The sequence below is a fragment of the Xenopus laevis genome, chromosome 5S (assembly GCF_017654675.1).
Source record: "Xenopus laevis strain J_2021 chromosome 5S, Xenopus_laevis_v10.1, whole genome shotgun sequence".
Lineage (NCBI taxonomy): Eukaryota > Metazoa > Chordata > Amphibia > Anura > Pipidae > Xenopus > Xenopus laevis.
Window position 1 is genome coordinate 92,525,561 of NC_054380.1, and position 16,942 is coordinate 92,542,502.

At 36.0% G+C, this 16,942-nt stretch overlaps 1 protein-coding gene across 25 annotated transcripts in view; it reads right to left on the minus strand.

Moving 5' to 3' along the window:
- LOC108718075 (disks large homolog 1) overlaps positions 1-16,942 on the minus strand; it is a 129,137-nt gene that overhangs the window by 22,639 nt on the left and 89,556 nt on the right. For all 25 annotated transcript variants that reach the window (XM_041564811.1, XM_041564807.1, XM_041564806.1 and 22 more), the window contains 7 exons: positions 16,182-16,318; positions 13,945-14,089; positions 12,697-12,820; positions 9,400-9,556; positions 8,556-8,658; positions 4,575-4,689; positions 2,175-2,351 (listed from right to left, as the gene is read on the minus strand). In XM_041564811.1, coding sequence (XP_041420745.1) covers positions 2,175-2,351; positions 4,575-4,689; positions 8,556-8,658; positions 9,400-9,556; positions 12,697-12,820; positions 13,945-14,089; positions 16,182-16,318 — 958 coding nt within the window. The remainder of the gene's footprint in view (positions 1-2,174; positions 2,352-4,574; positions 4,690-8,555; positions 8,659-9,399; positions 9,557-12,696; positions 12,821-13,944; positions 14,090-16,181; positions 16,319-16,942) is intronic.

The following is a 16,942-nucleotide window of genomic DNA, read 5'->3' on the forward strand; positions in this document are numbered from 1 at the left end:
TGAGGAGAGGTTACCCATCTTAAATCTTCTAATTGGAGTAAGGTATGAGTTATGGAGAATTTGTAATGACATCTCCTGATATCTACTTGCTGGAAGTGATGTCATAATTTTTAATGACATCTCCTGATATCTACTTGCTGGAAGTGATGTCATAATTTTACTATGTTGTCTCAAAATGTCTAATTCTGTGGTGTTAGGAATTTCCGTAATCCATTTGAAGTTAGGTTTGTCTTTGTCATCTACGTTTAATAATGGTTTAATGGAGTGATAAATGTGTGAAGTCGTAAGTTTCTTGGTTTTGTGCTTCCATAGTTGGTTCAGGAAGTTGTTTTTGTCTGTAGTTGTTAGTTGTAATGTAGCGTTCGCAAAGTGAATGATTTGCAGAGTCAAGTATATGTGGGTATTAGTAAACGGAAATTTTTCAGTCATTTTGTCTAAAGAGAATACTGAGTAATCATTGTCTAATACGTCATGTATGTTATGTAGGCCAGTGACGCTCCAGTGATGTAAAATGGGATTCCGTATACCAGGTATGAAGTTTTTGTTGTCTATCCATGATATGTAAGGGGAAATGTATTGTGATACGTTCTGCTTTTTCCTGACTGAGTGCCATGACTTATACGTGTCTAGGAATAACGGATTGTTTTTTGTGTGTGTTGGAATATGTTGTATAGGTGTATGTAATAAATGATTTAAGGAGTGGTTGTCAGTGTGATATTGGTCTAAGGAAAGCGTGGTATATAGATCTCTATTAAGAATCCAGTCTCCTGCATATCGAAGGAGTGCCGCTTCATTGTAGGCCTTAATGTCAGGGAAATTGAGACCGCCTAAAGTTTTAGGTTGTTGTAGATAAAAGAGACTAATCCGTGGGCGTTTCCTGTTCCATATGAAGGTTCTAAATATTTGGTTTAAACGTGTTTGATCGGTAGGTTTAGCATGAACCGCCTTTTTAAGGTCATGCCACAACATCTCAATAGGATTCAGGTCAGGACTTTGACTAGGCCACTCCAAAGTCTTCATTTTGTTTTTCTTCAGCCATTCAGAGGTGGATTTGCTAGTGTGTTTTCGGTCATTGTCCTGCTGCAGCACCCAAGATCGCTTCAGCTTGAGTTGACGAACAGATGGCCGGACATTCTCCTTCAGGATTTTTTGGTAGACAGTAGAATTCATGGTTCCATCTATCACAGCAAGTCTTCCAGGTCCTGAAGCAGCAAAACAACCCCAGACCATCACACTACCACCACCATATTTTACTGTTGGTATGATGTTCTTTTTCTGAAATGCTGTGTTACTTTTACGCCAGATGTAACGGGACACGCACCTTCCAAAAAGTTCAACTTTTGTCTCGTCGGTCCACAAGGTATTTTCCCAAAAGTCTTGGCAATCATTGAGATGTTTTTTAGCAAAATTGAGACAAGCCTTAATGTTCTTTTTGCTTAAAAGTGGTTTGCGCCTTGGAAATCTGCCAAGCAGGCCGTTTTTGCCCAGTCTCTTTCTTATGGTGGAGTCGTAAACACTGACCTTAATTGAGGCAAGTGAGGCCTGCAGTTCTTTAGATGTTGTCCTGGGGTCTTTTGTGGCCTCTCGGATGAGTTGTCTCGGCGCTTTTGGGGTAATTTTGGTCGGCCGGCCACTCCTGGGAAGGTTCACCACTGTTCCATGTTTTTGCCATTTGTGGATAATGGCTCTCACTGTGGTTCGCTGGAGTCCCAAAGCTTTAGAAATGGCTTTATAACCTTTGAAATTTAACTCAGGTGTGATAAACCACAGTTAAGTTATTTTTTAACAAGGGGGGCAATCACTTTTTCACACAGGTCCATGTAGATTTGGAGTTTTTTTTCTCCCTTAATAACGTAAACCTTCATTTAAAAACTGCATTTTGTGTTCAATTATGTTATCTTTGACTAATAGTTAACGGTTTTTGATGAGCAGAAACATTTAAGTGTGACAAACATGCAAAAGAATAAGAAATCAGGAAGGGGGCAAATAGTTTTTCACACCACTGTATGTAGGAGCTTAGTAATGGCAGATTGTGCAAAGTCTTTTCCCTACTTTGATATGAAGGACCATTATTACAAAAACTGTATTCCAACTAAATGGTGATAGCAAATGACATTTATACATGCATATTATTTTTGATTTCTAGGTTCTTATGTAATGAGTGACAAATTTACCTGCGCTTGCTTGGAATGACGCCGATTTCCTCGCTTTCTCCTTCTGCTGTAACCTGACGTGCTTGCCACCATTCATCATCAGAGGCATTAACAACATGCAGTATATCTCCGAATTTGAAGTTAAGTCCTTGGCTAGGGAGGCCACTGTCTTTTGTCTTATCATAATCAAAAAGAGCCCTGAAAAAAGTAAAACGATTTTACAAGTTAATACGAAGCAACTATATTTAGAAACATAGGTGAAGAAGCCAAAGAAATACTGGCAAATTGACCCTCACATAATAAATGTGAACATGGGCATTTTGCAATTTTATGGAAAAGTTCAAAGAAATACTAAAGTATATATTGTTTTTATTTGTGTTCAGGAGTGTGACTAAAAATTGAAACAACCTTTAATAGTTTCTAATTGTGCGATTCACAGAACACCTAAGTAACTGTGATCATTATTTACTGAATGCACTGCAAACAATAGACAGCTTCAAGAACAATTAAATCATAAATTTGATTGATTTGGTTGGCATAGCTTACTGCAACAGGGCAGATTTGCTCACTGCTAATAAACAAGCCCCATTTATTAGAACTCTTAGTATGTTACAGAATGTCCTATTAGCAACCTGGTCTTCATTGCGAATAGGTTTTCAGTTATTTGTCTTCTGCTTCTTTTCACCTTGCAAATGGAGGTTACTGAACCTGGCACCAAAAAAAACATTGCTTTGTGAGACAACCATTTTACTTGTTACTTGTTTACTATATTACTTATCTGTTCAGGACAATCACCCCCGCCCCTCCCAGTTGCTGGAGTACGTTGGCCTGGCTTTGCATTAAATTCCTCATTTTGACCAATTTAAGACTTGTGAGTGTGGCTTTCCTCACAAGCCCTAAAAGTAGATGAAGAAAACTTAAAATTAAACAGAAATTATTATGTTTGGTCATGTATTTATTGAAAAAAAATCCAATAGCATATCTGCATATTCACTTATTTTCCCTCAGTATTTGTTGTGACACCCCCTTGTGCAGCAATAACTGCAACTAAATGTTGTAGTAACGGTTGATCAGTTCTGCACATCGACTTGGACAAATTTTAGCCCATTGCTACATATACCGTAGAACAGTTGCAGTTCTTGTATGTTGTTGGATTTCCTCACTTGAACTGTTCACTTTAGATCTTTTTCAATTGGATTAAAGTCAGGACCCTTGACTTGGCCATTCCAGAACATTAACTTTATTCTTCTTTAAACATTCTTTGTTCGAACATCTTGTGTATTTAGGATCATTGTCTTGCTGCATGTCCCACTGTCTCGAGATTCATGGACAGATGTCTTGACATTCTCCTTTAGAATTCTCTGGTATAGTTCAGAGTTAATTGTTCCATCAATGATGGCAAGCCGCCCATGGCTCAGATGCAGCAAAACAGCGCCCAACCATAACACTCCCATTACCATGTTTCACAGATGGGATAAGGTTATTATGCTGAAATGCAGTGTTTTTCTTTCTCCAAATGTAACGCTCCTCATTTAAGCCAAAACGTTCTATTTTGGCTTCATCTGTCCACAAAACACTTTTTCCTTCTGGTTTGTCCACATGATCTTTAACTGTAGACAGTCAGCAGTATTTTTGGAGGAGAGCAGTGGCTTTTCTCTTTACTACACTGCGATATACACTATTGCTGTTCAGTGTTCTCCTGATGGTGAGCATCAATATTATCCAATGTGAGACAGGCCTTCAGTTTCTTAGAAGTTACCCTGGGTTCATTTGTAACCTTTCGGACTATTAGACGTCTTTCAGTTGGAGTTATATTTGATGGTCGACCACTTCTAGGTAGGGTAGGAACAATCTTGAATTTCCACCATTTGTACACAATCTGTCTGACTGTTGATCAGTGGAGTCCAAACTCTTTATAGATAGTCTTGTAACCGTTTGCAGCTTTATGGGCATCAACAGATTTTTACTGAGGTCCTCAGACACCTCTTTATACGAGCCATGATACACAGCCACTAATGTGTATGTGTAATAAGGCTTTGCTGGATCCCCGTTTTTTTTAAATAAAACAGGATCTCTCGCTCACACCTGATTGTTATTCCACTGACTGAAAACACAAGAACCTGATTTCAACTTATTGAAATTATATGATGATCCTAAGGATTCACTTACTTTTGCCACAAGCAGATGTGTTATTGGATAATTTTTTTTAATGATTAGTAATGTTTGTTTCATTTGTTTAACTACGTTTTCTAAGACTTGTTTGAAAATCAGATGATGTTTTAGGTCACATTCATATAAAAATATAGTGTACTTAAATATAGTAGAGAGAGAGCGAGACATACACAAGAAAGAGCAATTACAAAATGCTATAAATACTGTATATAAAATAGAATTAAGCTTTAGGCAGCCTTGTGTGCATACCTGACATATAATGATCTCTTCTGGCTTGTCCTCAGGGAGCCAGATCCTGAGCTAATGCTGCTATTCATCATCTGTTCCCGTAGGTCATGGATCTTGGCCTCAAAACGACTATATTCTAATAAAATAAATAAAAATATAGAACAAGATACAAACTGATGATCAGTCAGAAGTCATAAAGCCAAAATGTATTTAAGGTCAAACATAATGTAAGGCATTAAAATGCAACGCGACTGTTTATTTACATGACAAACAGAGGTTGGTCCACATTTGACCAATGAGTAAGCTTTCTTAAGCTAACCATAGACGCAAAGATCTCATCGTACGAATCGAGGATTTGTACGATTTTCGGAACATGTGTGCAGAGTCCCGACATTTTTTGTCTGGCGGAGATCGGTCGTTTGGTCGATCGGACAGGTTAGAAAATTTCTGTCGGCTGCGGGTAATATGTCTGCGTGTATTGCCGATCGTACGATTTTCAGTGGGAGACTAGTAGGAAGAAAAGAGGAGTCACCTCGCACACCCTGGCCGTCACCTGGTGCTCGATGAAGGAGGTATTGGCAGCCTCCACAACAGTCAAAGAAGAGAAAAATCACCGGCACAACAGGATATTTCTAGCAGGGAAACCCTTGCTCGTTTATTTGCGGATGAAACGTTTCGGGGTGAACCCCTTTGTCAAGCATACCAGGAATCAATGCTCATAGCATTTAAAAGCATATCAATCAGACATAATTGGTTAAAGTGATTACATAATTAAGTGAAAAATAATTATATAGTTAATACATATTAAGTGTAAAAGGCCATAAATACATAATTAGTGACTCAAAAAAAGGGACTAGTAAAAATTGTCCCAAATTGTCCCAAATATCCATCAGAATAATAAAAATTAATATTAATACGATATTCGATGGTGTTTTAACCTTTTAAATTTTTATTATTCTGATGGATATTTGGGACAATTTTTACTAGTCCCTTTTTTTTTTGAGTCCCCTTTTTTTGAGTCACTATTTATATAATTATTTTTCACTTAAAGGAAAACTATACCCCCCAAACAATGTAGGTCTCTATTATAAGATACTGAGTAAAACAGCTCATGTGTAAAACCCTGCTTCATGTAAATGAACCATTATCATAATAATATACTTTTTTAGTAGTATGTGCCATTGGGTAATCATAAATAGAAAATTGCCATTTTAAAAAATAAGGGCCGCCCCCTGAGATCGTAAGATTCACTGTACTCACATACAAACCACATGTAAGGTCACATGAGCCAATTAACAGACAGAGTTCTGCCTTTTGCTTCCTCACTTCTTCCTGTTACAGTTAGTGTTGTAGTATTTCTGGTCAGGTGATCTCTGAGGCAGCACAGATAGAGTCACGAAATGGTGGTTCAAGGCAAGAGATGTAAAAGGGCAATATTTATGTAAATATATATTCCAGTTTGGTAAGATTCTTTAATATGCCATTCAATTTGATATAAACTATCTGTTGCTTAAGTATTCATTTTGGGGGTATAGTTTTCCTTTAAATCACTTAAGTAAGGGGCAGAACATTGGCTGATCTGTTCTTTAACTACTTTATTTGGTCGGAATGGTAAGACTTTGATCTGAATGGTTAGTGGCAGGTCGGGAGATGGGAAAGTCCGATCGCACATTGAATCGTACGATCGGATCTTTGCGTCTGTGGCCAGCTTTACTCCATGTACATATGTAATTTGTTGCAAACTTGACTTATTCAGGAATATACACTGGCGTAATAAAGACTAAGCAGAACACCATGTAATGCTGAAAGTGATTAATAAATGGGGATATTCCATGAAAGTGCAGAACCATCTGAAGCAGAATGGAGTACACTGTGAATAAAGATCCTGTCTGTTCATTAAAAGTGCAATACTGAAGTTAATGCGCTTGAGTAATTTCCAACAAGAAGACATAAAAAAGCTGCCGAAACAAATGCACGGGTGCTAGATCAAAATATTACTGGTATATCACCACTAATACTATTGGACACTGATTTGAGAAGATGTTTCTTTCAAATGTTTCTAATGTTCAAAAAGCTTTGTCAACTAAGACATCTGGAACATTCTTGGAAAAACATTAAAAAAAAACAAAAAACCTGCAGAGCTCTGTAGTATCCATTGAAACAGAACAATACAAATGTCTTACAAATAAAACTTCAATTTAAAAAAAAGAATAAAAGTTCAAAAACAGAATTCAAAATGAGAACACATTCCAAGCATCAGAACTGGAATTGTAAGGCCCCATAAAAGACTTGTGTTTCAACACTAATGCTATGCTGCTGTGATGCCAGGCCACCAGAGGTTGCAGGACTGATAAAAGAAGCATTTCCAAATTCTTCTGTACTGTACAGTACTGAGCACACAAGTGTCCGGAGATGCTTTTTAAATCCATTATTTAATACTTTACAATGTTGATGTAACATAGTGCTATTTTTAAACAGCATAACATTAGCAGCAGTGTCTATAAACAGTATATTCCTACCTGTATGATCATATTGGCATTTTACTACCAAAATCCATAACTATTAAAATTTACTTTTCAAGTACAATGCCTTAGCAAAAGGTGGAACTGCAATAGAAAATAAATTAAAAGATGCCAGAGAGGAATTTTGGCAGATCAGAAAGCTGGCATGTGAATGCTCTCCTGGTGTTTCCATGGCAGCCTAGCCTACTGTGATAGAATACCTGATCATTGCTAGGATACCACTACAAAAAAAAAAAAAAATCACATGTCTGGATTTGTAATGCTAAACCTCAGATTAAGTGCTGAGTGTTTTGACATTAAATATTTAATATCAATTAGGTAATGTCACTACTAGAATTATTTGCATAAAATAGAATCTATGAGAGATGGACTTTCTGTAATTCTGAGGTTTCTGGACAATGGGTTTCCGAATAACGGATCCCCTACCTGTACATACATGCACTCTATCTATATGCTGTAGAGTTTGCTTATTTAAATTTATGCCCATTGTCCTGGACCCAGCAAGGGTTGTTTGATTATTGCAAAAAGATGTGTGTATATGTGATGATCTTCTCTGTTTTCTAATTTGCTTAAGGTGTTCAATATTATCCACATAATGGGCATATTCATTGGAGATATAATTACATGATGTATGCAACTAACAGATTTGGTTGACTGAGATTTATCTTGGTTTATTTTCTGCTGTTGTTGTGATATATGGTAATCTATTTGTGGGGTTAGATGTGAACCACAAATGGGGGCCCCCCCATTTACTTGATAGAGTAACATATTAACTAAAGCAGCAGGAAAAAAGTAGAACAAGTATTTTGATTTGTTGCTTTCAAATTAAAAATGAACATACTTTATCTATTTTGCTATGTCATTTTATGATTAACAATGTTACAGCAGCCAGCACCATATTGTGCTTTAATAAATGGCGTATAGAATCTTGTGAGGAGAGCAAAAATATGCCTCTTTATAAATCACTAGTAAGAACCCATGTTAATTATTCAGTGTCTTTTTAATCTCCAATAGATAAACATTATGCTTGCTAAAACTTTAATGGGGGAATGTAATAAAGAACCCAAACGGAAAAAAGTTTGCAATGCGAATAAATATTTTCATTGCAAACCCTTTGCTCCTGACGCGACAGTAGGATAGTGATAGCAAATGTTATAGTTGGAGAAAGTGCGCATTTGTAATAAAACTTATAGTGCGTGTTTGTAATAAAACTTCTTAACAGAAAAGGTTTTAAAGAGTTCTTAAAAGTTAGCAATGCACAATTAACATTTGCAATGCAATAAGGTGAATGTTGTTGTACTGTAATAGTGACTAATGACCTTCTATGCAGTACTGACCTATAATCTCATGCTCTGTAGCTGAATATTTAATATGTTTGGACTTCTAAAAGAAATTATTGACACCAGTAATGAAGCATTAAAGCTAAGTTGGTGGAAACAAATGCAATATGTAAAATTAATAAATCTATATTGCAGGTTACCTTCTGGACGGTATTGTGCAACAATGGTCACTGTCTGGCCAGCATTCTTCAAGGCTGCTGCTGCCTGCTCATGAGTGGCAGATTTGAGATCAACTTCATTCACCTGCAAAATTAAGTATCAAATGTTAATAAATATAATACAATAAATGAGAATGTTTTTTTGCACTAAATGCTTTTTTTTTTTTTAAAAAAAAAAAAAAATCTTCAAACATTAATTTTCTGCACATTGTTTTTAAAGGAACTAAAAGAACCTTCTCATCTTTCCATAAAATACATTACATACAGCCAACTTGTGCCTATTTTAGGAGACACATGACCGCACCGACAAAATATGTCCTGGGCTCATATTCTCTGAAGCTTCAGCCTACCCAAAACTGAACAACTAAGGGATTTCCTATAGCCTGCCCTCTACTGGAAGTCTGTAAAAACTGCAAGTGGCATCTGTAATGGTGGTGGCATGGATATGGGGGAACCAGGAGTGATGTCATTAACAGGCCAGAACAGAATGGAGCATGATCGTACTATTTTTTTTTTTAACAAATCTCAACAGCCACCCACAGCCTACAAGAATGCCTCTGCTGGGAATACTGTAAACATATTCAGGAAATAATCTCTTTTGCAGCCAAATCCCGAATGAGTTGCAGGCATTCTGCAGGTACCTAGCCCAATGCAGGACCCTAATACGGGTTGAGTTGACAAGTTAGATGAAGAGGTAGAATAATAATAATTTCTAAACTGTGGTGGAATTTCATCACCCAATAGACACAAAGTATAACTTATTCTACTGCAAATAACAGTCTGGATTTCAAATGACACAGAACAGGAATTATTGAATGAAACATACAGACATAATGCGATCCCCTTTCTGGAGTTCTCCACTCAGATCAGCTGGACCTCCAGCTAGGATAAAAGAGATGAAAATACCCTCTCCATCTTCACCACCAACAATGTTGAAGCCAAGTCCTGTTGTACCTCTCTGTAAAACAACCTTCCTTGGTTCTCTGCAAGAAAAAGAAAAAAATCCAACTGTAAGATAATAAACTGATGGTATCAAGGTTGAGAAATTTAGAGATAATCCCACATAAAACATTTATAACATACATATAACCTGGTTGTATTGACCACAAAACAAAGTTTCATACAATTTTCGGATCATGTGTGGGCTCCATATTTCAGTCCCACGATTATCGTAACATGGCGATCAAGCAGATTATAAAATTTCTGTTGGATAACAATATCTGTTCATGTATTGCCTATCTGCTGATATCCATGGGTGACCTACAATGTATTTTCAGGACATGATTTTTGTACGATTGTCTGGCAATTGTTAATGGCCAAAACATCATATTTGTAATTTTTATGACTTTAATCCTAGAATTTTAATCTGAATATTTATTTCAGATTGTTCCATTTAAATGTTAGATCGGTATCCCAATGTTTGTTTTACGGCAAATAAAATCCGAACTTGTATGGACAACTTAATCAGAGAAGTTAAATAGCCTGCTGCATTAGTTTTAAACCTAAATAGTGCTAACAAAGTGATTGTTTATACAGAGTTCATTATCTTTATTTACACTAAATTAGGCAGTTTAAAGGGGACCTGTCACCCAGACATAAACAGCTGTAAAATCAAAGTCCTTTTCAAATTAAGCACGAAACCCAAATTCTTTTTTTTTATTTAAACATGCATACCTTTTACAAATACATTTAAAAGTTTAATCTGTCAATCATTTATTGCCTTAAGGAAAAGAAAAAAGGAACCTTGTTTTGTAACTGTATCAAACACTACACCTCTGTAGTTCACCCACTTCTCTCCACATATAGTTTTGGTTTGTTGTATAATTTAACAGGGAAATCCTTAATTGTTACAATAATCCAAACCGAAACTATGTTGGTAATCTTAGAAATGAACTGATAACACCAGATAAAAATGTTACAAAGTTGCTTGTTGTTAAAATCTAGTGAATCTGAATCTTTTCTGCAGAATATGACAAGTCATATGCAGTATTCACCTTCAAACACCTTTAACCAGTAATTCTAATAAAGAAAAACCTTTACAATTGGTATCGTTTGTTATTGTAAAGGTTTTTCTTTATTAGAATTACTGGTTAAAGGTGTTTGAAGGTGAATACTGCATATGACTTGTCATATTCTGCAGAAAAGAGTCAGATTCACTAGATTTTAACAACAAGCAACTTTGTAACATTTTTATCTGGTGTTATCAGTTCATTTCTAAGATTACCAACATAGTTTCGGTTTGGATTATTGTAACAATTAAGGATTCCCCTGTTAAATTATACAACAAACCGAAACTATATGTGGAGAGAAGTGGGTGAACTACAGAGGTGTAGTGTTTGATACAGTTACAAAACAAGGTTCCTTTTTTCTTTTCCTTATTATAACTAACTGATACCTTGTGTGACTGTAGAGTCTGAGTATTCATTTATTATTGTAAGAGTTAACTTTCCTTCTAATAAAATCATTTATTGCCTGTCCCACCTCTATGCCTTAGGCATAGAGGCGGGGCAGGCAGTTGCTTTCATTTTCTATTCTGCACTTCTAGAAGATGTCACTGCTCTTTTTACATTCCCCCTCCTTCCTTCTTAATTAATTTTATAACAAGTGCATAGGCAGGTTCATCAGGTGCCTCATTCTGGCTCATAAACAAGATTTTGGGATGATAGAAGGCTTGCCTTAATAACAGTGTTTACAAAATGGCTACTGCCTGCTTGCTGTGACTGTGAATTCTCAGACTGAAGGGAACAAGATTTGAATAATTTATATAGTTTAAGTAAAGTTTATTTTGCTTGAATAACATGATAAAATAGGATCTGAAATGATTTCTTAGGGCGACAGGTCCCCTTTAAGGTGGGTAGTATCTGTAAATGGAAAGCAATGATCATGTAAAGCTCATAATAATACATTTTTTTCATCCAAACAGGAAGAATACGTTTATCAGGCATATGTTCTTTGCTATAAACATAGAGGGGGGGGAGAGGAGAAGAGGGGGAGAGATATACAACAAATTGCTTTTCTGTAGAAATTATGTTAATAAGGTGATGCACTATATAAGATTTCTACTAAATAGGCAGGAAAAAGCATTACTTCATCTTGACAGATTCCAGCATTTTTTCCCATGCCAAGTTCCCACTAAATACTTCAATGCAAGAACTGTTTGTAGGAAATCAGTTTCCTTCACCAAAAGCTTTTGCTTACATATAGACAAATAATTTCTACAATGCTTATTTCCAGTGTTCAACACTCAGCAGCAGTGTGCTCTGAAATTTACAAGTTATATTTCCTCTGAGTAATCTAGTTTTCTACCACAAACCAAAAACATTCAGGAAGGTCAAATGGCTAGTGATAAAATTAAAACATAGGCACATTTATCAAGGGTCGAATTTCAAATTCATCCGAGTTTTTTTAAACTCCTATAAACTCGAAATTCCGCCAATTGAAATGTATTTATAAAATCGAATTTTCTCGGCTCGGACTAATTGAATCGACCCGAAAACGTGAATCGAATTAGAAAAACTTGATTTGAGTTTTTTTTTCTCTGAAAAAACCTCAAATGTCAGGAAGGCTGCAAACAGCCGCGTTTCGTGTTCTCTCAAAACTTAATCATAGGCCTATAATTAAGTGTTGTGAGAACACGAAATGCGTAAGTCAGTTAATCACCAGTTTTTACTACAAGTGCCTGGAGGATTGGGAAAAGACATTAATACCAACATGGCCATGTGCTTCCCATTAAAATGAACATGAGGCAGCGATCACCAGAGTTGGGCCAAGAGCAAAAGGAAAGTCTCATGGCCTTCAACCATGACTCCTCCCCCCCCCTTTCCTTGCTGATCCTTACACTTCTTCTCTTTCCTGCTGCTAGGCTGCAGAGGAATGCGCCTAGGATATTGTGTAACATAAAAAGGCAGAATGTTAACCAATGTTGGCTCAGTTAATTTTTTATTTTTTTTGCCTTATACTCTCTGTTGATTCTGTTAGGATTTTTGTTTACTGCTGAAAATCAATTGTTCCCTGTGCAAGAAAGGACAGCCTATAAATGTTTATGATTAAAAAAAAAATAATGAAAAAATAAGTAAATAATGAAAACTTTTTAAATTCTTATATAGATTCTTAGATTCCTTACCGTGTGAAATCATCATCTCCAGACATTCTTTTTGGGACTGGGGAATATCGACCAGGGGATGGAGGCAATGGATGCTCAATAAATCCTGATGGACTGATATGGTTATCCACCTGCTGAGAATATGCTGGAACAATAAGAAATTAGTGCTAAACATTATTTTAGTGTAATTCGACTAGGCAATAGTCGAAATTCGATTCGAGAAACAAAAAGAAAGTCAAATTCTGAATGTACTGTCCCTTTAAGAATTCAAATTTGATTATTTGATTAAATTGCTGTAGCCTATGGGGGACGTCCTACAATAAATTTGGAGTCGTTTAGTGGACTTTTGAAAATCAAATTTTCTTTTGTCGAAAATACTCAAATCAAATTTGTTTCGAGTTTGCAGGTCGAACCCATTCACTCGAATTTAAAAAAATGTGATTTTTTTTAAAAAATCAATTTCGATTGGTTGTTTTTTTTCGAATTGGCATTAATGAGAGTTTATGGAAGTTGTGGGAAACTTCGAAATTCAACCCTTGATAAAACTGCCCCTAAGACTGCAACATGTCCTCATTAATTCAGAAATGTAACAAACTCCTCCCTTCTACCTACTTCTACCTGTATCCTGAGATGGCACTCAGCTACGTGAGTGCCATCTGATTTTTCCATAATTCCTGCTGTTGAACGAAGCTGTCCTATGCAACAGAGCTTTCAGATAGAGCACCACATCATTTACCACACGGAAATTGGGACTATATTATAGTGTGAATACAGTTAGAAGTATAATAGGTGTTTTAGGCATAAAATGCAAGAAGATCAGTTTCATTTTACAATGCTAATTAGTGAAATCCGCACCAGTACCCAACCTGGCCTTCCTCCACCTGCGCCTGCCTGAGCCCGACTTCTGGGTTCCTTTTATAGCCCTGCCCACTGATGATGTCACAAAAGGGGTGGGGCAAGCAGGCAAAGGGTTATAAAACGGGAACCCGGAAGTGTAAGGTGGCAGGAAGGGAAAGCAGGAAGAAGAGCTCAAAATCCCCCCCACCCGCAAATTGGGGTATGAGGTCGGCCTGAACCCAACCGATCCGCAGGTATCGGGCCGGCCCGCACATCACTAATGCTAATTATACCGGTATATCCACAAATTAAAACTACCTGGACTTATACTGAAAAAGCTGCATTTATGCCAGGCAACTGAGAACATTCCTTTTGTACATAAAGAGAGGCATGACAGTGAGGAAAAGCAACTGGTAACAACAACAAACTTACAATTGGTGATATCTGGAGGAGCGTAGTTGTCATTCATGTACATTGTTGTTGGTTTCGCTACTTTCAAACAAACAAAATCTGATGTATTTTTCAAAGCAGTCACAGCATCTTCATGGCTAACTTCTTCTAGGCACACAGAGTTCACCTACAGATGAGATAAAATCTCTTAATACAGGTATGGGATTCATTATCCGGAAAACTTATCCAGAAAGTTCTAAATTACTGAATGGCCCTATCTCATAGACTCCATTTTATCCAAATAATCCACATTTTTTAAAAATTTTCTTTTTGTCTGTAATAATAAAACAGTGCCATGTACTTGATCCAAATTAAGATATAATTAATCCGTATTGGAAGAAAAAACAGCCTATTGGGTTTATTTAATTTTTACATAATTTTCTAGTATATAAGGTATGTAGATCGGTTTTCAAAAAAAACATCCAGGTCCCATATCTGTAGTACAATTGTTTTAGACTGGTTGAAAGGTTTTTCTCTCATGCAATTACAACTTCTCTCATGTTCTACAAGGAGGCATTCTTTTCTATAGACTACAATGTAAAACTGCCACATACTATTAATTTGTGCAACTGTACGCTGATTAAATACCAGCAGAGACTGGAAATAGAAAAGCTAATTTTCTTGTTTTAGCTGGAAGAGAACTAAATTTATATTCATCAATAACTTATTTTTGCACAAGGTTCCCTGGTCCAGTTCTTTCATGCATTCTAGTCAAAGCGGAGGCCCCCTTTTACTGTCTGTGCACTAAGTAAGAGTAAAAGGATTTGGGAAAAGGACTTTCTACATGGTTAGATTTTGTAAGACTAGGTTAGGCAAGCAGGTCTGTAACTTAGCCATCAAAGATTTACTTTTATACATGTTTGATTTAAACAACAACAGGGGGTTATTTATTAAAGTCCAATTTTTTTCTGGGCGGACTTAAAGGAAAAAACTAAATTTTTTCTGAGGGGAAAAAAAACTTTTTTTTGCGATTCATTAAACCTTGATGGTGTTAAAAGTCCAAATAAAAAAGTACTCCAACTCAAACCTGCCGAGTTCATGTAGAAGTCAATGGCAGACGTCCTGTTTATATTCTGATATGTGCTGAGTTTTGTTCAATAATCCAATGTTTTTGCAGTTCCCTCACAAGAAATTTTCGGAAAAATGTATTGATAAATAGGGGCGGGAACTCTGTGCCTATTTAGTCAGAGTACTTTTCATAAAATAGTGACAACTTTTTGGATATTAATAAATAACCCCCTAATGGTTCATGAGTTTTCAGAGTTCCCAATACTGTACTTCATTCAAAGCATACAGATATATAAAGTCATTGCCATCCCAGTGAATCTGATATGGTCCAATCCATATTAAGCATTAATAGTACATGATCATGCCACAGCTATATCTATATGTAAATGACCCCCTCGACATTCCTGGAAACTCCTTAAAGGGCCAACATTAAAGAAACGATTTACACTTTAGTCTTGATCCCCTTCCACATTTTAAGACCTCCCTTGGTGGTGAATGAATACACTTTAGAATTTGTTCCTAAAAAAGTAGAAAAAGTAGTAAAAGTTGTCCTCAAGTGTGCTCAGGTAAACGTGTCCCTGCAATCGGAGATCAAGACGTGAGCTGTTTTTAATTTACTTATCACATTTCTCAAGAGCCATAACAGTTAAATGTATTTAATTAACTTTCTCCTTTCAGTTATAGTAAGGAGGGCTTGTTTCCTTTTGTGCCCCTTATTTTTGTTGTGTAGCCTGAGCTCTGAAAAAACAAGGATAGCCTCTATGGCCCTTATATAGTAACAGATAGTGCCAATAGTGAAGATCACACTCACAGCTCTATACATTAATCTAGTTAAATGGTATGGTACAATTATTTATTCATTGAAGTCTATAACGAACATTTCACAAGGATAGTATTTTTAGCTAAATCAGGAAACATTGAAAAGTAAAAGGATCAGTTAGGATTACATTTCAGATGGGTTTGGTAGAATACGATTACTAATTCTGGCCACATAAATTTGGACTTATGTCAACTTAGAATATTCAAATGGTGTAATATTGCACGCATTGGTCACAAACAAGAGCAGCCAAATTTCACTAAACTGAAAGAGGTAAAAGGTATTATAGGTGGACAGAAAAGGAACAATGCTGAATTGATATCATTTATATCACATAAAAACTAAATTGGGAATTTAAAAACTGTGTTTGATCACTCTCATTTACATTACTTACTGCTAGAAGTTTGTCCCCAATCTGAAGCCTTCCATCTTTGTGAGCAGCCCCACCTTCAATGATTTTAGTCACATAAATGCTGTTATCTCCAGGTATGTGCTGATTTCCAACACCCCCGGCTATACTGAACCCAAGACCTGAAATAAACACGGGGCAATAAAAAAAATAAACATGTTTAAATGTATTCTATGAAAAGGCAAAACATATTAACCCATCTGAAAGAAGTAGTAAATCAAAAATGACTAATGAATATAATTCTAAGCAGCTTTTTGATGTGCTTGAATTTCAAATTTTTCAGCTGTTTTTAAGTTAAGTTAGTTTAAGTTAAGTTATTGCTTTTAAAAGAGTTTCGGCACTGATGGTTCTGCTTGTGGGATCATTATAGCAAAAGCTAACTGATAAACAGATTTGTAAAGAAGCAGTTAGTGCTGGAAATGAATACTAGTACTGCTTTTAATAGCACTCACATATACAAGTAACTTTAACACAAAAAAAAAATATTATAGGTATATTGAAAAGTTGCTCAGAAACTTTTCTCATCAAGCAAAATGTTATTTGGTGGTTTAGATCAGCTTTAACATTAAAAGACAAAACCTGCTGGCATTTGACATAAAAAAGCCCATTAAACCTAAGTTACAACAAGATAAAACTGTGTGTGTTTAGGTCTGTATTTAAAAGAAAACAGTTCTTTTAAATACAGTTTACCAAATCAAAATAATGTTTCTTTTTTATTTGTATTTAAAAAACTCAAATTTTATCCC